Raw genomic sequence first — 24,953 nt, 5'->3', positions numbered from 1 at the left:
TAAGGATGTTTTTACTGCTGACGAAATGGGTTTATTCTTTAAATGTTTACCAATTAGAACACTTGCTTTTACAGGAAGCGAAAAATTAAGACTTTTAGTCATCGGAAAATCAAAAAAAACCAAGATGTTTTAGAGGGACAAAATCTTTGGAAGTTGACTACACCTTTAATAAAAAACCATGGATGACAAGTGATATCTTTGAAGAATGGATATTAAAACTAGCCAAGCGAATAACAAAAGAAAATAGGAAAATCATGTTGGTAACTGACAACTGTCCGGCACATTCTGTCAGTATTTCTGCCAAACTTAAAAGTGTGAAGTTGTTGTTGTTACCACCAAACATAACATCAAAACTCCAGCCAATGGACCAAGGCATTATTAAAAATTTTAAATTTCATTATCAAAGGAGAATAATAATGAAGATTGTCAATGCGTTATCAGAAAATAGAAACTTGGAGGTTACAATTAACCTTAGAGATTGCATCTCTGAACTGGCAAAAATTTGGACAAATGATGTCACTGAATACACTATTCAAAATTGTTTTTCAAAAGCAGGATTTGCATTGAATACAGAAGTCAAACGCAACTGGACAAACAAGATGAACTGCCCTTTTCACAAGTGAAAAACTTTTGGACATTATTAGAATCGTACGGAAATATCAAAAATGAAATAACAATGGATAGTTATGTTTATGTAGATCAAGATCTGACTACAACAGAACATCCAAATGAAGATGAAATACTGCTGAACAGTGTTAGAAGCGAACATGATCTCAAAGATGCATCAGAACAACCTGTAGAAAATCCAACTCACAAAGAAATGATTCGTGCTTTTAAAACGGTTCGTATGGGTCTACAGTTTTGTAAAAATGTTCCTGATAATGTTTTTAATTCTCTGAACAAATGTGAGGTTTTCTTTGAGAATCAGATATTTTTTAATTGTACTGTGCAAACGAAAATTACAGATTTTTTAAAATTTGTAATACTTCCCGGCGAAAATTGTGTAAACGTAATTTAAATAAGTATTTTTGAAATAAAATAATTTAAAAATAAATGTAGATTCATTTTCTAATTAGATAACAATTTCTAATAAAAAAAGATATTCTCTGTATAAAGAAATTTCTCTATAATAAATTTTTTCGCTGGATTTATCGAATTCGTTATAGGGAAGTTCAACTGTACATGGATTTCAGGAAAGGTTTTGATACTGTTGCACAGGGAAGACTACTGTACAAATTGGAGTGGTATGGCATTAAGGGCAAGTTACTGCAATGGATAAAGGGGTGGTTGAGTGGGAGACGGCAGAGAGTGGTAATAAATGGACACTGCTCTATGTGGACTAATGTTATTAGCAGAGTCCTCCCCCCAGGGTTCGGTGCTGGGCCCCTTGCTGTTTTGTGTAATTATCAATGATATTGATGAAGGTATATCAGGCTTAATGTCCAAGTTTGCAGATGATACAAAGGCTGGCAGAGTTGTTAATGACAGTAAAGACAGTATGCTACTGCAACAGGATCTAGAAAAGTTAGGCACATGGTTTGAGAAGTGGCAACTGAAGTTTAACATTGACAAATGCAAAGTACTCTATATGGGTAGCAGTAACCCAAGAGAAACATACCAACTGTGTTACTACACTTAGGGAGGTAGAGAATTAAAAAGACCTGCGGGTAATTGTGCAGTCACATATGAAGTTCTCTGAACAGTGCAGATGGGCTGCCAGAGCAGGTCATGGAGTTTTGTCAATGATATATAGGAATTTTGCTAGCAGAGACAAGGAGATGATTATCACTTTGTATAAGGCAAGGCAATGGTCAGGCCACACCTTGAGTACTGTATACATGTCCAGAGGCCTCATTTTAGGAATGATGTAGAGTTGCTGGAACAAGTACAGGGAAGGGCAACAAGATTGGTGAGAGGAATAATGGGGTGCACTTACGAAGAAAGGCTTAAGTTCTGCAAGTTACAGCATCTGGAGACTACAGGCACCTGCAAGGTGATCTGATTGAGGTGTATAAGGCCTTGAATGGTTTGAGCAGGCTCAATGCTAATGGGATACTTCCACTTGCTCAGATTAAGAACTGGAAGAGGCATAGATTCAAATTGAGGAAGACAGTTGTAGAATAGTTATGTGGAATTTTGGCTTTAGCCAGCTGGTAGTTAATTGCTGGAACAGAGTTCCATCTCTTGTTGTGGAAGTTGATAGCTTAAATAAATGTAAGGCTGAACTAGAAAAACATTTGGAGTGACTGGATGGGTGAAATGGGAACGGGTTTTTTTTTTTTTTTTTGGCTGATGCTGTATAAGCTTGCTTTCTTGCATCATATGCCTCAACTAATGCTAATTCTAACAACTTCTATCCATTCCGATTTTCATTTCTGTGATATCCTAATGGTTCTATTGTTTCTTAATCTAAAGATAAAGAGCTGACTTAGTTATAATCTTTAACCTCTAATTCTTGAACAGTTTATTATGACATTATTATCTTTCACAGATTATTAGATAATCCTTTGAACATACAAACACATCCCACTAAATGCCTCTTCAGCCGTTTGATAGCAGGATATTAAAACCCTGAATAATCTTGATTATCCACCTGTTCTTAAAACTTGCACCCTGATTCACAAGTTTCAACAAACCTTTCATCTAATTAGCAAACACCAATATGAATTCTGTGAATGTTGATCCACTAGCAAGAGCTTATGTTACTCATTTTTCAACAAATCTGATGAAAACATTAAGAGACTCAAGCAGTTGCCTTCAACCTTTCTAAGACATTTGACTATTTCTGGACATGTCTTCTAAACAAGCCTCCTTTTGTGATGTCTCCTATTTTTTTGATGTAGCTGCCAGTTCTTCCTCTGACCATTCAATGCATGTGATGATAGATGGCAGCTCTGTTTTCTGGCTTACCAGTGATGCTGGAAATCTGCAAAGATATATTCACTATTTTCCACCTATACATTAATGACTTCTCACTGAACAGATATTCCTAGCAATAGTATTGCTAATGACAGCACACTACATTCAACTTTCTTCTTTAACAAACTCAGCTTTACAAATAATTCATTAGTGAGGAGAAAAAAAAAAAACTAACTGCATCAAAAATCCAACCTTATCTTATTTCCCACAAGAAAAAGTCTGTTAACTCCCCAAGAACACAACTTTATTGATAACAACTCTAACTTCTAATCTTTATTGGCATAATCAAATGAAATCACACACACATGTTGCCAGTGGTTTTACAATGCATCAGCATATTAGGCTATATTGTGCCATTGTATTATGTCTGTGAAATGTGAGTGTTAGGATAGTGTTGGATTAAAAAAAAAAACTGAAAAAATTCATTGGAGAAACCCCTACTTCCTCTGCTTGAGATTGACTAACTACCTCCAATCTCTGATGGTATTTTAACCTGGTGCTCTCTAAACAATATATATATATATATATATATATATATATATAGTTTTAGTGAAAAATTCATTTTAGGCTAAATGCTTTAACCAAATGAGTTCAGTCAGTTTAATTAATGTTTGCACTGCACTCTCTATCACAAATATTCAGCTTCTTCTACGTGCCTTTCTGCAGATACTTTCGTGAACATTATTCTACGGAATTGTATTTAAAATTTTACCTCAGTCTCAAAAGTATATTGGCTAGTTGATGTCTATTCACAGTTCAATTCCAAACTTTCTAAAATAACATTTTTTTTTTTTTTCATTTTCTCATTCTATTTTTTTTTTTTTTTTAACACCCTTCCTTCTTATATATTTCTTGAAAAATGCAATCTACAGAAATCCAAGTCAAATGCCAACAAAAATCTTCTTGTCTTCTCAACCCATATACAGTTCTAAATTATTATAGGGTCTAATAACCTCTCATGTCTGGGGTTACCATAAAATTTTATGAATGACTATTGCACCTAGAAAGTGCAGTGTAGAAGTAGAACAAAGTGTATAACACAGAGAAGAAGTGGGTAGCCAAGATGACTTTTACTGGAATGAGCTGCAAGGGCAAATGTTTAAAATTACCTTTCACTGTCAGCCCAATCATTTCAGTTCACAACTGTAGATGACAACTTAGCAACATCCACGGAATGATCACAGGAAATAAGCCAGAGATATTCCTGATGCCGAGTGAATAAAAAATAAAGAGGATGCTAAACAGCCTGTGTCCTCACAGCAAACCATAATTACACTTTTCAGTACTAGTAGTCCTGAATTTAGATCTGAACTTCCTGATTACGTGACAGCATTTTTATAGCTGCAATTAAGGAGTTTTTTTTTCTAAACTATACTTGACATCTATCAAACATTGAACACTTTCACACAATATTATAACATGGTCTTTCTTATATATCAAGATGTGGGGAGAAGATCATAAGAAAAAATTACACTATCACTGTGTTAATAAATAAAATTGATATCTCAAGTTAAACACTTTTATACCACCTATGAAGATTGCTGCTAAATTCAAAATGAAAACAAAAATTATTAAGCAAGAGCACCCACCCCAGTAAAGTGGCATGGAATCCTACAAAGATAAGGTGCAACTACTTCCAAAAAATCCTAATAAATCCTACCTTGCACCACCCATTGGTAAATATTTACATTGGTATTAGTATTGACAACATAATGCAATGAAGCATTATACAGCAACAACCAAAAATCTTTAGTTTTTCTTCAATTTGTTCATTTTAATTGTTTGGTCATAAATAGCAGTTAGCACATCTCAAGTATAATTTGTTGAATTTAGCAACAAACTCCATCATTATACAAAAGTGTTTGATTTTAGACATTGTTAGATGATTAATGTATACCTTGGTTAGAGAAAACTGGTTTAATTACAGGACTTAATGAATAAGTATGAAAATGTAACTAATAAAAAATGTAAGAAACCTGACATTTTGATTGGAGACAAGTTTAATCATAATGAGACTGAAGCAGCAGGGGCAGCAAATACTAGTAATGCGACAGTGAGGAGGCCATCCACATTCTCTACTGTGTTGCAATGTTTATTGGATCCACTCCTGGGCAAAACTTAATGGCAGTTTGTGCTTCAGTGACATACAGACACATACTAAATATTATTACAATACAAATACAGTGCAACTTCAATATAACGTGGGTCTCAGGCGAAAACTTTAATACCCATGTTATACGCAAAGCACATTATAGCTGAAAAAATTTTACAAATTTTTTTTCCCTTTTTTTTTTTTTTAACATAAATATACTTAGTAAATAAATACTTTATTTACTAATGTTTTATGAGTATACAGACTAAAAGACAAAATATTAAAAATTATATCTTCCCTTTACATTCTACTAATACACAATGTACTGTTATGGAATTACATTTTGCGCATCCATTCTGAAATAGTCATGTAATTGCCAGAACTAATGATGGTGTTTTTTCCAATACATAATTCTTAATAGTGATCAGATGAAATAAATGAAGATGTTCGCTATCACTCTGAAATTCTAAGCACACCATCACCTCATTAATGTTTTCAAGCACCTTGTTAATTTCTGATGCTTTGTCTTTACACAAGTCATCTACATTATCTATGAACAGTGGGAAGACAATCGACAAACAGAAGGCCAGTGACATAGAGTGACTTGGAAGATTTGCTTCTTGTTCTGAAGATGCTGCTAATTCAAGGTTATTATCAGTGATCTCATCTTTTCCAATACATTTTTTTCCAGCAGTTTTCAATTGCTATTGGGTTTACTTTCTCCTGCACTAATTCAATACTATATGCAATGTCTTTCAGAAATTCTACAACTGGAATTTCTGAGTTCGAATAATGTCCTGATCCATAAACTGATTTTGTGCAGTTATGTTCCATGACAGAAACACCACTCTGATCTTGCCATCTTTTGATTTCAGGACATCCATCAAAGGATGAGCTGGGCAGTGATCCAACAGTAACAGAGCCTTTTCTTCAAATTTGTTGGAAAGCAAGTAGCATCTCAATGATAGTAAAAACTCACTTTCAAACCATGAAGCAAAAATATCACTCATCATCCAAGCACTGGAGCTATTTTTATAAATTATGGGCAGAGATTTCATGTTGACATGCTTAAAACACCAGGGCCTTCAATTTTTATCAATACACAATGCTTTAGCTTGTGATTTCCAGTCTTGTTTGCAAACAATAATTCTCTCTTTGTTAGTTTGCATGCCTGCTTTGTTGGGTACCTTTTTAATATCCAATGACTTGTCAGGAAGAAGTTTATAGCACAGTTTTGTCACAGTTGTATAACAGTTTAGCATTTACATCACCATTTTGAATCATATTATGCAGAAATTCAGAAATGCTTCTACTACTGTAATGCCACCAAATGTAGATTTATCTACAAGACTGACTTGGGATATCCCATGATGAGCCTTCCATTTCTAGAGCCAGCATTCATCATCTCCACCAAGTATATTATGAAATTGTTGTTGTTTGTTTGTTGTTTGGTTTTTAGGAGCATTAGCAACTAAGGCCATATTGCTCCGGGATATGCGGTGGTCATTCCCTGACCTTTCCGCATCCTCCATATTTGGTGGTGACGGGCTCGAACCCCGGTCTAATCAAGAAGCGTGTGCTACGCACTGCTGCTCCTTCCCACCTGGCTACGGAGGCGCCTGATTATGAAATTTAAGTGCTTGTGCTTTCAAAATAACTCCTTCACTATGGGCAGTGAAGTATGCTTCTGTAGAAACCACTTGTATAAGCATCGATCCACCACTGTGTTCACAAAGTCTTGTTTTTGTTCTTTCTTTGGAGGCCTATTTTGTCTCCTACAGAGTCTATGAATGAATGCAATATTTCTTCCTCTTTCATCCAACCATGTATCATGAATTTGAATGCCTGTGAAATATACTGCATTTTGTTTTGCCACTCTTAACTCTCTAGATAATCTTTAGCTTGTCTTCAATTGTATATATTTTTTTTTTTTTTTTTGGTGGCTATTATTTCAGTCCTACTGATTTACTAATTTTGCCATATATTTAATTCCGATAACCTAGAATTTACTGCATTTTGAGAAAACTAAATCAAAACTAAACTCTCTGGTCTATCATAGTGCTGAAGTCAAATCATAATTTCTCTATAAATCACTTGTCAATTCATGTACATTTTTGTCTAGTTTAGCTGTTAGCAGGTTTTGGTCTCTTAAATGTAATTTCTAGTCGAAGAAAGGATGCCATGTGCTGTTGTTTAGAAAAATTTATAACTAATGTAATGCACTTGATGAACACATTCTCCTCCAGAGGTAGCTGTTTGTAATTAGTGTTACCCTGATATACAGCAGGCCCCTGTTATAACGCGGTTCTCTTTACGCTGATTCGCTATAACGCTGTTCATATATTATAACCCGTATCTGACTATAACGCTGTCACAGATCACTATAACGCTCATTTACAGATTGCATTTTTGGCATATTTAACGAAATCGTTTCATTTAATGGAGTCGATAGCTTGAAAATGAATATCAAAACAGCATTAAAACATTTCCCACGCCGACTTCAGAAATTTTCCCAAGCTCAGTGAAATTTTCTCGCACGCTAATTTAATTGCAGTACAGTGACATGTTACGTAGTTACGAGATCAACATTTTAAAAAATGATCAAGTATATTGCTTGTAATATTTGCATTATATGCATTTATCCGAAGTCTAGTCATCACTCAGTACAGTACTACTAGACATCGTGCGTAACTGACAGTTTACTTGAACATTGTATCGTAATTAATGCAACCAACGCAGTTACATTTTCGAAGAGTTAATAATGGTCGATAAGAATGAAAAAGCAACAACGTTTGGATGCAGTACGAAGACTATAAATGTAAGAAAAAGACTGAATTTGAAAATTAAATTAGACATTTTGAAGCGAATCGATTCCCGTCAAAGACAAGCAGATGTGTGCTATAATTTAGGTCTTGCAAGTTTAACTGTAAGAACAATTATAAAACAAAATAAAGAATTAATTTTAGCAGCGGGAAAGATAGCTGTTCCACTGCAAGCAACTAGGACTAGGCTTGCTATTAGGATTGAAATGGAAAGACTTTAACTAATTTTATTGAAGATAATATCCAATGCAAAATACAGTTAAGTTAAATATATAAAAAAAGAGAGAGAGAGAGAGAGAGAGAGAGAGAGAGAGAGAGAGAGAGAGAGAGATTAGCCAATATAATGATCTGAAGAAAACTCACCTAAAAAAAAAAAAATGTGGAACCATTTAAAACTAGTAAGAGCTGGTTGAATAGATTTAAAATCCAGGGAGAAGCCGCAAGTGCAGATCAAGGAGCCGAAACTTTCAAAAAAGAACTTGTTAAAATTATTGAAGAGGGGTATTATGTGTTATACTTCTCAACAAGTTTTTAACATAGATGAAGCAGGACTTTTGTGGAAACGAATGCCTAAAAGAAGTTTCATATTGAAAGAATAAAAAAACATGCCAGATTTCAAAGCGGCAAAGGATCGGTTGACTTTATTGTTGGGTGGTAATGCTGTGGGGGATTTAAAATTAATATCCCTTTTAGTTTATTTGGAAGAGAGCCAAAGTTCAACCCAAAATCGACACCTTTTCCATGATTAAATTTATCAATTAAATTCATGATTTTAATTGGAATTTTAAGTTTAATTTTGATACGTAAGTAGTTACACCACAAAATTATATACGTATGTAATGCAGAATATTTTATATGTACAAATATTTGAATATTATATATTTTGACCGACATTTGTGCATCTTTTCACTACCGTTTATTATTGATTAGGAAATATCCTATGGCACTGACCGCAACTCACAAATACATATGTTACCTTATGGGAATGCGGCGCTCGCTTAGCGCTCTGTTTTTCCGGAACGAATTATCAGCGTTAAGCGGGGGTCACCTGTACTCTTTTACTGCATCGCTAGCAAGGGGAGAAACTGGATGTCCACCGTTATTAGTCTCTAATGTGTCTTGTTGTTTACAAAAATTACTCTGCAACTGAATATTGAATATATCAAAGCGAATATACAGCCAAATTTTAGAAAGTTTTACATTTCATGTTATCATTTTCCCCGAGATACTAAATCAATCTATCTTTTTTGTCTTTGTTTAAAAATACTTACTAAAAGTTTGAATTTTGGAACGGGCTTGTATATTATTGTTTTTGTTTGCATCTGTCAGTGGGTATGAAAATTTTCTTCATGTTTGTAGATAACCTAATTTTTTTATTATTATTATTATTATTATGAATACAGTAAACTCCATAAAATCTTGTACGCTCAGTGATTAAGAAGTACCAGATTTTAGAGGTATGCCTATTGATTCAGCAGTTTTAAAGAGAACATTTTGCTAACTGTCAAGCATAAGCAGCTAAACTTATTTACATTTGTAAGCATTTATGATTATTTTGTCCTTTCATTTGTTTCTGCAGCCAGCAAAAACAAAAAAACACAAGATAATTTAAACCGCATGTAAAACAATGGTCTCAATTTTCAGAACAAAATAAACTTGTCCTTGTAGCAAGTTGCCCTGATATTACACTACTTTCAGAAGACAACTTCAGCCACATTACAACTTTGAAAACCAATTTCATATACTGCATACCAGCTTATACAGTGAACTTCTTTATTACTATTTTGTCTGCATGCTGTCACTGGATACCTAATGAGAGACCAGTTAATCCCAAAACAGGCCGTCATAGCAGTCTCATCTTTTAAACAAACTGATTAACTTTTGGAAAGAACATCTGTTTGAAATTAACCAACGCAAGGGAAACTCACTGCATATGCAAGTTTGTTCTGCTGTAAGACAATTGCATTTCTATGCAGTTTAAATCTTGCAGGCCACAAAAAAGAGATAAAGGGACAAGGTTATCCAGCAAGCATCCTATAAGGAAAGAAAAGTTATTTTTGTTTGCAGGTACTTAAAGGTACTTTAAGACAAATGTGACCTTGACACAAGTGCTAGATTTCTTTCTTACTTTTCTGGAGTGTAAAATGTTGATTTTTTTTTTTTTTTTGTAACATTCGCTGAATTTTACAGAGTTTACTGTATTTTTATTATTATTATTAGAGAAAGAATTAAATTTTGAAAGTATTATTTGCCTTAACTTTAAATTTATTTATAGTATGTCAGTCTGTAACTCAGAATTATGCTGTATTCTTACATTTGTAAAGAAAATTATGTGTGCCTTAATAGCACCTTAAAATGCCATACATATATGGCATTTTAAGGTGCTATCAATATATCAAATTAAATAAATCTGGTTTTCTGGAACCTACAATGGTACTGAATGTTTCCCTACAGAATAGTAAATTCTAGCAGTGGTTTACTCTGTAAATACTTTAAATTAAAGGTGAAAAGGAATTCAGGATTGTTAGTATGTGTACACATGACTGTAGTGCATTTTTTATTCTGATATTTAATTTAGTGTATTTGTTTGATAGATAACCAACATCTACCAAACAAATACATTACTATAAATCTGCTTCATGGAGGCCAGACATAGGTAAAATATGTATGTCCTAACTTCTCCTAACATGCGGTACAATTTTGTCTTTTGAGATTATCACACGCATTATGGTAAGACTTAAGGATATAGCTTTAAAATTATTTTTGCAAGCTGGCTGCTATATAGTGTACCAGGCCAGATCTATTGGTTATGCACTAGATGGCATGTGCATCAGCTAAGTGAATAAGAATAAAAATACCTTGCCATCTCTACTCTGCCAAATGTCACTGGAGGGAGTCCAAGTAGCATGCAAGTAGAGACCACTGCCAAAGCAACACTATGTTAAGGATTACATATAAAAAAGGAATAAGTAAATTTCTTTGCTTTGTAATACATGTTGACTTCCTAAAACTTTTACCTCAGCTACAACAATACATCATGAATAATCATACTTACTGAATGAATCTGCCCATTAATAGAAATAAATCTAAAAAAAAAAACCTACCAAATTCTTTTCACACACACACACACACACACACACCCATCCATCTCAATATACCCATAATGGCATGCATTTCCATCTACAGCAGAAATGCCAGTGAGCCACACTAGTGCAATATTACTGAAAGAGATTGGGTAAGTATTTTCATATATTTTCCCCATGCACAAAAATATGTGATCTCATGATCAACAATATTATGAAGGTTCACATAATTTATGAATTTTATTTTCTCCTTTAAGTATCACCATTTCCATCATCATATAGGTATAACATTGCTAACCTTTAAAAGCTGATAACAATGGGTTCCACACAGCAAATATTTTAGGCCTGCAAAGCCCTAGCTGCCAGTTTAAAATGCCTGATCTACATTCCCCTTAAGTCCGCATTTCACTAAAAGAATCAACCATTGGTTGCCTCAACCACCACTCATTTCCTTTGAACTACTTACTTGCACTATAATCCCTTTCACTTTAAAGATGGTATTTATGCATATAAAATCTTTTCTGAAATCTAAGTATAAGATGTCAATACAATAATTTCAACAACATACATTTGGATTTCAAAAAAGATTTTTACAATGTTTCCCATAAACGACTGCTATACAAATTGAAACGGTATGGTATTAGAGGTAAATTACTGCTACAGATAAAGGGATGGTTGAATGGGAGAAAACAGAGAGGTTATCAATGGATACTGCTATTCTGACTAACACTATTAGTGGGGGTAATGCAGGGTTCAGTGCTAGGCCCATTGTTGTTTTCAATATTTAATGATACTGATGAAAGCTTATCAGGCTTAATGTTTTGCAGATGATATGAAGGTAGGTAGAGAGGGGATGAATGACAGTAATCAGTGTATGCCACAAAAATCTATCAAAATTAGGCAGATGGACTGACAAGTGGCAACTGAAGTTTATCATTTACAAATGAAAGGTACTGTATATGGGTAGCAATAATCTCAAAATAACATACCAAATTGTCGTACCACATTTTGCAATATTACCTTTTTTCCTTCTCTACTACTGAGGGTAGTAGAGAAGGAAAAAGACCTGGAGGTAATTGTACAGTCAGATATTAATTTCTCTGAGCAGTGCAGACAGGCTGCTAGGTAAACTCATGGGGTTTTGTCAATGATATACAGGAATTTTCCAGCAGGCATATATAGGTGATCATCCTGTTGTATAATAGAAAGGTTACGGCACACCTTGATTACTCCACAGAGGTCTGGAAGCCTCATTTTAGGAAGGATGTGGATCTATTGGAATGGGTGCAGAGAAGAGCAATATGATTAGTGAGAGGAAACAAAAGGGTGCTTTATCAAGGAAGAGTTGTGAAAATTAGAAGCATCTGGGGACTAGGCATCTCCAAGAATCTGATTGAGGTGTTTAAGTCTTTGAATGGATTCAGCAAGACAATGCTGATGACACCCTTTCTCTTGCTCAGACTACACACCTGAGAGGTCATAAATTCAAATTGAGGAAGGATGGCTGCAGAAGAGATGTGCAGAAATTTTTCTTCAGCCAACAGGTAATTGATTGTTGGAAGAAGCTTCCATCTAGTGTTGTGGAGGTGAATAGTTTGAATAAATTCAAGGAAGAACTAGACATTAGAGAGGATGGACAGGTAATATGGGAAATTTTTTTTTTTTAAGCTTACTTTCTTGTATCTTTTGCCAAGCTTCCTAAAAGGGAGATTCCAGGAATCTCCCTTTTCTTTTTTCAACGTTTTTGGCATAAAATATTCTTGAGTTATTCTACCAAATTTATTTTCTGCCTTCCTTCCTGTATTTTTTTGCTCATTGGGGCATGGTCTCTTTCAAGATAAACTTACTACCCTTGGAATACGTGAAAACTTGCTTTGTTGCTGCAGGGAAAGAGAAACTTGGACACATCTTACGCATCAGTATACACAGTATGATAACCTGCAAGGAATACTGATAACGAGAGTGATTTACATCACAAAAGATCAGGAACACCACCTTCTGGACTCAGGAGTGGCCCTCACCACCTTCGTTCAGGAAATCTTCGCCAGAAGAAGAACCTTGATTGCAATCATGAACTGACAAGACAAAAGAAATGGCTCACAAACGTAGGACAAGTTAAGTCTTCCTGCCCTGCAAATCCATGAGAATGGGATGAATCCAACACATAACAAGACAGGCCTACCACACAACCCAACCAAACTGGAAGGCACTTAGGTGTGACTACTAGACCCAGATGGAACCCACTTCCCATGTCTGACTCCACTACTGGACTTGGAGACACTAGCAGCTTGCTGACATGTGCCATATTGGCAACAAAACCGGGCACCCTCGCCTAGTTTCTCTTTTACGTCCTGCCTGGCAGGGGGAGAGGTTATGATCCTTCTGTCTCCTCCCCTCCTCACCACTCCCATTTTCACTTCTGGTGGGGCATGGGCATACCCCACTGAATGCCGGAGTCTCCTTCTGTATTGACTCCATACTTCTGTCTATCTTTCCCCAGCCTTTAAATCCCCCCCTACTCTACCTGCACTCAAGCGAATGCCCCACACTATCTATATTTAATAAATTTCGAAATTACTTTGGTCCACAATATTTTTGGGCTTTCAATTCTGTCGCGAAATCCCCACGACACAATCAAAGTAAACATTTTTTTTTTAAAGGTCCTAGCCTCTGAAATCTCAGGAAATTAGGTGACAGGACCTGCCAGAGTAAAATAATGAAACTACTGGGTACCCCTGGTCTGCCTCCACGGGATTGAGTTTGGGCAACGTTGGGCCTCAGCAGTGGTCCAGCGTCTAAACGGCCAGAGGAAAAATGGCCGTTTAGACACTGTGTAGTACACATATACAAAATCCACACACTTAAATCTTCGGCCTTTCCAGTGAACTGGTACACCTACAACGAAAGCAACGCGGAGATGGGGGGAACCCCTGGTGCCATTTGACACTAAACACACTACACTCTTACTTCTTACAAAAAACTGGGATGCAACATGTCATTAAATATGCCTTTCTTGCACTCACACCTGAATTTCTTCCTGCCAAACTGTGGTGCCATCAGCAATGAACATGGTGGGCGCTTCCATTAAGACATTGCAGTAATGGAACAAAGATACAAAAGCAAATGGAGTGCTGTCATGTTAGCCAATTATTGTTGGATGGTGAAAAGGGTTACTTCCAAAGCCGAATATAAGCGAAAGGTGAAAGGGGACACTCCTGAAGACGAATACAAGCGAAAGGTGAAAGGGGACACTCCCGAAGACGAATACAAGCAAAAGGTGAAAGGTCCCATGTTTGATGCAGGTATGTTCGTAGCTACATCTCTTACTGCCATATAAATAAAAAATACCTTGTATAAATATTAAAAAACTCCTTTTTTTGAAAACAAGAGCCAATCTGCCATTTCAAGCACTATTTCCATGTTTAGCACCCCAAAATTTATAAGGTAAACTTACTTTCATGCCAGTAACAAGATATGACCCAAAATTTGTTGTTCAGTGTTATTTTCACTTTAAACAGCCTTGGCACATTTTCAAAAAAAAAAAAGAAGCATGGTATACATACAGGATAAGAGTTTAGAGTGAAAAAAAAAAAGGGAAAATAAATAACACAAACCACTTCATTTGGCATCATCATAATGACAAACAACATTGAGGTTGAGAATGGCCACAGAATAGAAGTTCACTGAAGAAGAAAACCACCAAGTTGGGAGGCTGAGAAGATAACTAACAGTGAGGAAATGATCAAGAGTGTTTGGTGTGCAGCTAAGATTTAATGACGTCTAGTAAGTGAAGAAGTTATGCAAAGTCTTTAGCAACAGCAAAAGATTTGGCATATGCCATTGTCTCTACCAGCCAAAGGCATCAGAAGTAAATGTCAAGCAGTAGTAGCAGATGCAAGTGCATCATATGCATTATGGATCCACAAATATTTCACCACTCAAAGCAAAAGGGTGTAGCAAGCAATCCCAAGGTTTGTGATGTGATCTCTGCAAAGTTGATTAAGGGGAAGGGATTTCTGTGTTAACGAGAATGTGCTTTCCTGTATTTTTCTCTTTCACAAACTTGCATCGATTTTACTGAGGATGTTGAGCATTTGGATAAGAAGGAATGTATCAGAGAGAATGTCTATTTGTGTGAGTGATAAGCAATGCAGAGGATCTAAGCTGAGGATGGGATCCTCCAGGAACACAATCTCAGATATTAGGTTTGAAGATAGACCCTATTTGCATTTTTGCCATGAAGGTTATTCTTTCATAAATGAAATAGGACTCTTCTAATAGGCAAGACAGCTGCCATTTCAGTAGTAGTAATCCCATGTTTAATGTGGTTTGTCAGTGATCTATTTAGGTAGCTGCTAAGGCCCAAATTTCAGAACCATATAGAATTGCTAAATAAATTGAAGTGACTATGAACCTTGTAGTTACCTAATAATTTTATATGGCTATGGTAGCTAAAAACTTTCTGGTCTATTGCCAAAGACATTGGCTGCAAGTCTGTCCATTACTAACATCTTTTTTTTTTTACATCCTAATATGTTCTACATCTTCATCTAAAGATAATTCTCACTTATTAGCTTTGTAAATGCCTCCCTAATTTCATGACAGGAATGAATTATAAAAATCCTAAACAGCAAATTCCAAGAAAGGATAGGACAGGGTCCTGACGGCATTTTTCCAGTCATGCTCCAGAGCTAACATTTTATTTTTGTTGACATTTAACACACTTATGCAAGTGGTATTTTCTTTCTACATAAAAAATTTGTTCATATCCAGCTTATTTCTACAGGAGAAGGGGAAAATAAACCCTTTCCTTTGAATTACTGTCCTATTATGATTATTTCAATCCTTGTGAGGTAATCATAATAGGACAGTAAATCTGTCAGCCACAAACTCTTACCACCTCTCATGAAACTTTCCATATAGTTAATGATTTTCTTCCCCTCAGTAGGCATCTTATCCACAGTTTCTGCTGATGACACTAAACTACAATTTCCATTTTGACAAGAATATTCTGGTTGATGCCAAAATCAACCAGAATATTCTTGAATATCTGCCACACATTCAAACAAAATTAAATAAGAAATAATTTTATGTGCAATGGATTCCATCTGTAAAGAATGGAGATGCATTTATATCTCACATTAACATCTCTAAAATGCAGATAACCGCTGAAAGGTATAATGGAATACTAGAAGGGAGGAAAAATAGATAATATTTAATAAAAATACCTAACAATCACAAAAGTTAGCTTTGCTGGCATGGAAAACATAGTACTGAAATATTGAGAATTATCATTTGGAAACAAATGTGAGAGGAAAGGCTTATAAAAAGAAAGGAAGAAATAATGGCAGATCTGTAAATAAGATAGATTACTTAAAATACAAGCTTTCCAAGAAAGTAATGACTATGGATGGACAAACAAGACAGATGGTTAATACAGATGGAATATTTTATAATAATTTTCATGTAAAGAGAACTTTGTTTTTCCACCATTGTTGTAATTTCCTTGTGGAATGCAGTTTGTAAAATAAATCAGTAAGAGTACAGACAGATTTGCATGATAATTGTTGGTTTATATATCAAAAAAGTAATTTTTCCATTTTTTAAGAGAATTTAATTTCAAAATAATGGGTGAAAACTAAATACCTTGAAGTCATCTCAGAAGTAGGCCACTGTGCACCCCAACTATCACTAAAGTTGGCACAAATAAGCCCCAGAAGAAATCCTATTATAATTAAAAGGATGTTATATGTGATAATTAAAAAAATCAATAGTTAATATAAAACCTAAAAGAAAATTAATAATTAATACAGTAGACTCCTGATTACCTGCGGTAGTAGGGAAAAAATTACCAGAAATGACCAAAAAATGATAGCTAATGGAAACCTCTAGTTAACACTACTCTGCACTTTGAAAAAATTCACTGATATCTGTTCAGAAAAGGGCATTTCTGAATGATTTTCTAATACTGATTTCAAAAATAATATTTGTTTCCATCATGTCAGGTTTCTTAAATATCATGAAAGAAAATTATTTGATTTTTCAAAATTTTTATTAATTTTGGCAGAATTTGTGCACTGAAATTATAACAAAATTCTACTTTTACCAGACTTTTATATTTAAATACATGTTAAAAACTATTAAAAAAGACAATGAGGTAAAAAGTCCACTAACCACTCACAGCTCATTTTAAAAACTGATCTATGATGGGTCAAATTTTGATTGCTTTGATTTTCTTGTAGATCCTTCTACTTCAGTCTCTCTCTTCAGCATCCAGCAATAGTCAGCCATCATGTTGACATTCTAACTCCCCTGGTACTTCATCTCCATGTATTTAATGTCCTGGTAAAACCTCTTATCCTTTCTTCACTAACACTTCCTAAATTTTCTAGGAAGTAGTTTGCAACAGGATCTGGAAAGGTTGAGCATGGGCTGAGAGGTGGCAAATGAAGTTTAACATTGACAAATGTAAAGTACTACATATGGGAAGCAGTAATCCCAGAGTAACATATCAACTCTGTGGTATCACAGTGACCGTGGTAGAGAATGAAAAGGACCTGGGGGTGGTTGTGCAGGCAGATATTAAGTTCTCTGAGCAGTGCAGACGGGTTGCAAGAGTAGCTCATGGTGTATTGTCAATGATATATAGGAATTTTTCTAGCAGGGATAAGGAGGTGATTATTCCATTGTATAAGGCAATGGTCAGGCCACACCTAGAGTACTGTATACAGGCCTGGAGGCCTCATTTCAAGAAGGATGTAGAGCTGCTGGAACGAGTACAGAGGAAGGGCAACAAGATTAGTGAATGGAACAAAGGGGTGCTCTTATGAAAAAATGCTTAAGGTTTGCAAATTACAGTGTCTGGAGACTAGGCACCAGCGAGGTGATCTGATAGAGGTGTATAAAGCCTTGAATGGTTTGAGCATGCTCAATGCTGATGGGATTCTTCCTCTTGCTCAGAATAATCACCAGAGGGCATAAATTCAAATTGAGGAAAGACAGATGTAGGATAGACGTGCGGAAATTTGCCTTTAGCCAGCGGGTGGTTGGTTGCCTTTAGCCAGCGGGTGGTTGGTTGGTGGAACAGACTTCCATCCCTTGTCGTGGAAGTTGATAGCCTAAATAAGTTTAAGGCTCAGCTGGACAGGTATTTCGAACAAACAGAGGGGTTAAGTGGAAGTGGTTATTTTTTATTTATTTATTTTTTTTTTTTTTTGGCTGATGCTGCATAAGCTTGCTTTCTTGCATCAAATGCCTCTACTAATGCTAATGAAGTCGACGTGGGAGAGTAAAAAATGTGCCTTGAGATTCATGTTGCAGCCCAGCTACTTGAAGTTTTCCAATATATTGTCAACTATATTCTTGTATTTTGGATCCTTGTTGTTCCTTAATCCATGTCTGTTTCATTTTGAGTTCCCTCAAAATCTCAGTCCCTCAACATTTTGTGAATTTCAGGGTCCGACAAAAATACCATGTTTTAGCTTCTCTTGGGTTATCAATGGGAATTTAGTACAAAGGTAGTTGAAGCAGGCAACTCCCTGAGGCAAAGCTTTCACAAACTGTTTCATCAAACCCAGTTTGATGTGCAAGGATGGAAGGAAGTCAGTTTTGGGGTCTACCACTGTTTATGAACTATGTTCTTTGATCCAGGCAACAAAGTGTCCCTCTTTGGCCAGATCTTGACATCCCAATGCTTACTGCTTACACGACTATCCCACTCACTCAAAAAGCAAGCCATTTTTGTGTAGCCAGATTGCTGTCCAAGTTACATGCCTATCACTTTAAAGTCAGCAACAAACCGACCGACCAACCAACCATGATCTTCAATACTTAATATTTATCAACAACTTACTCAAGTTCTTATATGTTTCTTTCAAATGCACAGAGTGAGCTACTGTAATTAACCAAAATTTATTTCCATTGTGGAGCAACACACTTTTGAGGCTCCTCTTTGATGAATCAATAAAAAGTCTCCACTGTGTAGGATTGTAACTAATTCCTAAATAGTTCATTAAGTCATTTATATTACTGCAAAAAACCATAGAATTGTCCTCAGAAAAAAGGGACTAGTTCTCATTCTTTGTGTCTGTACCAAGAGAAAAAGTACCAAGTGCTATAAGATTTTTCAACTTAAGTCTAGAACCAAGGAGTTCTGCAAATTCTCTTGGTAAATTTAAATCTTACCAAATCATTTGAGTTCATGCTGTGGAAACAGATGAGGGCTGGACTCAATTCTCCAGGCGTACAGACTTCAGTTTCATATTCAGAAGCTTCACTTTCAACACTGTCTGCTGCTACATTCTCCAATATAAGTGGAGGGCATGGAATCAGCAGGTTATATCCCTGTGGGACTGGTCTAATGACGGATGGAATATTGGGATACAATGCCATTCTTACTCATTGTATTGTATCACTCTACATTAACTAAGCAAATGTAACAGTCATCACAGTAGTTTGTAGACTCCCACCAAATCGTGGGAATTGCAAATGGCATAGCCTTCTTTTTACCGTTCTTCCACAATCTCAATGCTTCAACACATATTCGGAAAACTTTATATGGAACCCACTTTTATTTTGATCACCGAGTTTCACTCCAAAATAATCACAATACACAATTTTTACAAATTTTGTAATATCATTTCTTTTCTTGAGGACCACATAACATCCATAAATATAAAAAATAAGTTTAAATTGTTCAAACACTTGTGTGAGGACATTTTACTCACTTTTCAACACACGTTTAACATAACCTCAAAAATAAACTGAGCTTTCACTGATAAACACTGCTGCATGGAGCTCACCAGATCAAAAAAAAAACAAATGAAAGGCAGTGTTGTGAATATGTGAAAATTTAGCTTACAAATTCCCAGCTTTACTCTTAACTTAATATATTCAATAACTATATATTCAATAACTTAATATATTCAATAACTAATACCATTTCTGAAATCAGCATAAAAAAAAAGCTCAGTTAAAAACAGCTATTAATTTATAAACATCAATCAAAAACTAAGAAGAGGGGATGTAATCCACAAAACAAAAGAAAAACTCATAATATAAAGCACCTTTATATGTTTATTGATGAGCTCAAGTTTTTGTTCAATAGAAAGAACAACCATTTTTCATTTTAACATTTGAATGCACATGAATGAAAATTAAAAAAAACTCTAAGAAGTATGTTAAAATTAACATAAAATACTAAAACAAAGTTTACTGAAATATGATAAAAGTAAGCTACGAGGAGTGGTATAAAAGTAATGCTCCTATTTTTTAATTCAGAAAATTTAATTCCTACCACTATGCCTTTTACATCAATTAATCCTCTACCACTAATAAACACACCATTATTTTTCCACAAAATCACCATAATTTTCTATGCACTTCCCCCATCTCTGAGTCAGATGCTGCTTCCAATACTGTAGAACTTCTTACTCCTGCTCTGGATGGCTTTGCCAACACTGCTTGAGCTGGCTGTCGTTCCCAAAATAGATCCCACAGAGTGTATCCTTCAGCGGCCGAAGAGGTGATAGTCAAAAGGTGGATTCCACAGAGTGTAAACTAATAGCTGTTTTTAACTGAGTTTTTTTTTATGCTGATTTCAGAAATGGTATTAGTTTTTTTCTATCACATATTGTATTTTCACAAATCACTTAAGTTGATATCATGAGTTGTATTATCGAATCCTGTAGGAGTAAATGCTGGGAATTAAGCTAAATCCTTCAGCGGGCCGAAGGGGTGATAGTCAAAAGGTGCAAAGTCCGGGCTATGAGAGGGGGTGAGGAAGAACAGTGCACCCCAATTTTGCAATGGCCTCCATTGTGCATAGACTAGTGTGGAGTTGTGTATTGTCATAGAGAAGAACCTCATTAAGGTTTTTGTCTGGTCAAACTCTATGGATGTGGGTTTCCAACTTTTTCAATGTTTCCACATATCGATCTCAGTTGATTGGGGTGCCACACCCCAAGAAGTCCATGAGCAAGACACCATCTTTGTCTCAAAACACTGCCGCCGTGACTTTACCGAGAGAAGGCTGCTTTTTGAATTTCTTCTTGCACGGTGAATTTTGATGGTGCCACTCTATCGAACGTCTCTCCATTTCAAAGTCATAATGGTGAACCCAGCTTTCATCACCTGTGACTATGTGTGAAAGAAAAACCTCTCCTTCACTCTTGTAGTGCTAGAGAAGTTCTGTAGAGATAACTTTCCGAGCTTCTTTGTGCTCGTGTGTCAGCATTTTTGAGACCAACCAGGTGCAAACCTTGTTGTAGCCTAGTTCCTTCATGATAGTTATCACAGCAGGTTTCCCTATACCTAATGCATTGCACAATTTGCGTGTTGTGATGTGGTGGTCCTCTTTGATCAGCGCATCAATCCGGCTCTTGTTGTCTGTTGTCATTGACATTATGGCTGGCTGCTTCGGGGCTTGTCAACAATGTCACTTTCCCCACTCTTAAAGTATCTTACCCAACATCTAACTGCACTCACATCTACAATATTGTCCCCATAAACATTTCAGAGACACGTACGGACCTTGACAGGCGTCACTTCTTCCTTGGTAAGAAATTCAATCACCACTGTTTGCTTGATGCGTATATCTGTAACATCCACCATTTTGAACTATTCGTGTGCTGCACTCACGAGACCAATCACACCGCCACTCAGTATGGTGAAACTAGAGACCTCTAGTGACATGCAAAATGATATACGGTGCCATATTTGAAAGCAAAAATTAGGAGGCATTACTTTCGTACTGGTCCTTGTAGTAGACAGGAAGCCAAGGAAGTTTTCTGGTTTTCTCAGAAATTCAGGGGCACAAACACACAAAATGTAAGCAAACATTTGTTATTTAACTTTTTATTATTTAACTTAGAGTGACTTAGACCTTTGTGAGTATTCACTGGTTAATATGCTATCCAAATAACTCCCCTCCCTTAATAACAGAGAGTCTACTGTAATGTCAATTCAATAATATTAAACAACAAATTTACTTTTTTTTATTATTGCATATAAGTTAAAATCTCATATATAATTATAATTAATTCAGTATGAAATTTAAAGCATAAAGCTTCAAGCCAGAAAAAATTTAAAACTATTGATTTCAAACATCATAGTGTGGAAACTATTGTGTGGAAACATCATAGTTTACACATAATAGTATCATTTAGGATGTAGCTATAAAAATAAAGCAGACTTTGCAAAAATACACTGCTACACATCTGCAAACTCTGCTTTATTTAATACAGCTATGTATGAAGTGATGCTATTACATTATAGCTATACAATACTTTATTATTAATCTCATTTGTTGTCAAAAAATGAGATTAACAAATCTCATTAAAAAATGAGATTATAAATGAGATTAATAAGAAAAATAAAACTCAGCATGAAGTAAAATTAAAACAATTCATAAAATAGACAAAATCAGCCACAAGACAACAAGAAGTGTCACACAACCATTTTGATAACTAGCACATATAATCCAATGATTAGGATCCAATGAGAGATGATTAATAACATAGTTGTACTTCTGATAAATCATTAATTAAATTGAACCAATGAGGTCCATTTAGAAATCCAACAGAATTCCAGATAACAATCATTCACATATCATGATGATCACATTCACTTATAATCATTTCCCGATGCACCAAGTAAGGACACTTTCAATGTCACAATAATAGGGGTACATACACCTATCTAGAAATGAATAGGTGTATGTACAAGATTCAGAAAAAACGATGACAAAAAACAGAATACAGAAAACTAGGCTTTATGACTGGCCCATTTAAGAAACGAAAATTCACAAGATAAAAAAAAAGAGTCAAGCATGAATTACTAATCATGTATGAGAAAGAAAGAAAGGATATTGATAATTAAACACTCTACCAATCTTTACATTGTCTGCAAATTTTGACATCCTGTCTTCTATCCCTTCGTCAATGTTGTTTATGAAAATCAGAAAACAGTTTTCCAAGAACTGATCCTTGGGGACAACACATCTAATGTTGTGATTAATGGATGTTCTTTAGATGGGTGTAACGTTAGATGTGTGGTCCCCAAGGATCAGTTCTTGGACAACTGTTGTTTCTGATTTTCATAAACGATATCGACGAAGGGATAGAAGACAGGATGTCAAAATTTGCAGACAATGTAAAGATTGGCAGTGTTTAATTATCAGTACAAAGCAATGCTCCTTTAGAATTCTTTGAACAGGCCCCAAGAATGGTCAGAAAAGTGGCAGCTAAGTTTTAATGCAGCAAAATGCAACGTCTTACTAAATTATACAGTTGGTGGGATTGAATTAAAAACAGTAGAGGAAGAAAGGGATCTGGGAGTTATGATACCGACAGATATAAAGAAATAGGTAGCCAGGACGCCCCATGGTGTCCTATCAATAATTTTATGAACATAATCCTGTAGAGATAGGGAGGTTGTAATCCCACAGTATGGGGCAGTTGTGGGACCGCATTTGGAATGCTGTGTTCAAGTATGGAAACTTCATCTAAAAAAGATATTGAGCTTCTTGAAAGGGTCCAAAGACAGGCAACTCTCATGTTGAGATCAGCAAAAGGGTGACTGCAGGAGGAAAGACTGATTATGGGGACTACAGAGCTTGGAAACCAGGCACCTTAGAGAGAACCTGATCAAGATTTATAAGGCTCTGAAAGGGATTAGTAAAACGAATGAAGATGGAATTCTCACTGTTATAAAGAATTACAGAACTAGTGGCCATAAATTCAAATTACAGTGAAGAGGTTTAGACCAGATTGTAGGAAGTTTTCTTTTAAGCAGTGAGTCATAGGTTACTAGAACAAGTTGCTTCCACAGGTAGTTGTGGCTGACAGCTTAAAGACTTTAAAAGGTCAACTGGATAGTCACTTGCATGAGGAGAAAGTGCATAATATGTATTTTCTTATCTACCTTTTTTTTTTTTTTTTTTTTTTTCTGATGCAGCAAAAGCCTATGGCTTTCTTGCAATACTAATACTAGTGTGAACCAATCTTTACATTGTCTGCAAATTTTGACATCATGTCTTCTATCCCTTCATCAATGTTGTTTATGAAAATCAGAACCAACAGTTGTCCAAGAACTGATCCTTGGGGACCACACATCTAATGTTACACCAATCTAAAGAACATCCATCAATCACAATCCTCTGCCTTCTGCCCTGCAACCACCAGCAATCCATCTTAGAATCTTTCCAGTAATCCCAACATGTTCCAGCTTATACAGTAACCTCTCATGAGAGACTGAGTCAAATGCTTTGCTAAAATCCGAATAACTATGACAAAATTGTTCCCTACATTCAATTCATGAGTAACTAAGTCAAAATAGTTTACTAGTTTAGTTAAACAAGATTTTCCCTTAACAAAACTAGGTTGTGTGTCCTTCAAGAAGAAAGACCAAAATAAGAATTATGAGGTACAAAGAGCATTTTTTATGAAAACATGTTAAAAAATAAGCCAAAAATTATGCAACACCAAAAAAAAATGGAATAAGCCTTTTATGTTTTTTTTTTTTTGGATAATGTAACATTAACCCAAAACCTGTCACATGGTGTCAATGAGACATCAGACAATATTAGAAATTCATACTCTTCATCTACTCCATGAACACAGATTAAATTCCTAACAGCTGTTTTTAAAAATTTAAATTTTTTTCTCCAAGAAAAATGCCAAAAATCTATGTTAATTATTGTGAAATTAGAAAAAATTCAGGAATTAAGTTAAACCTAATTATATGCACATGTTGAGTGGCATTTTCCACATACAATTACTGACAACAAGCTAGCTTTACAGACATGCTGTTGTTGTTGTTGTTGTTATTTTGGTTTTTAGGAGCATTAGCAACTACGGCCATATTGCTCCGGGGATGTGCGGTGGTCATTCCCTGACCTTTCCGCATCCTCCGTATTTGGTGGTGACGGGCTCGAACCCCGGTCTAATCAAGAAGCGTGTGCTACACACTGGTGCTCCTTCCCACCTGGCTACGGAGGCGCCTTACAGACACGCACTTTCCTATAATTGGTAACGCTCT

The 24,953-nt window shown here is 35.5% G+C and overlaps 1 protein-coding gene across 1 annotated transcript in view; it reads right to left on the bottom strand.

The window, feature by feature from the left end:
- Positions 1-24,953, bottom strand: part of LOC150085556 (uncharacterized) — a 327,690-nt gene that overhangs the window by 44,971 nt on the left and 257,766 nt on the right. The window contains exon 10 of the mRNA XM_090374600.1: positions 16,563-16,641. Within this exon, the coding sequence (XP_090230726.1) occupies positions 16,563-16,641 (79 nt within the window). The remainder of the gene's footprint in view (positions 1-16,562; positions 16,642-24,953) is intronic.

This window comes from Mastigoproctus giganteus, chromosome 5 (assembly GCF_048544385.1).
Source record: "Mastigoproctus giganteus isolate SK-2022 chromosome 5, ASM4854438v1, whole genome shotgun sequence".
Lineage (NCBI taxonomy): Eukaryota > Metazoa > Arthropoda > Arachnida > Uropygi > Thelyphonidae > Mastigoproctus > Mastigoproctus giganteus.
This window is presented reverse-complemented; position numbering and strand designations above follow the sequence as displayed.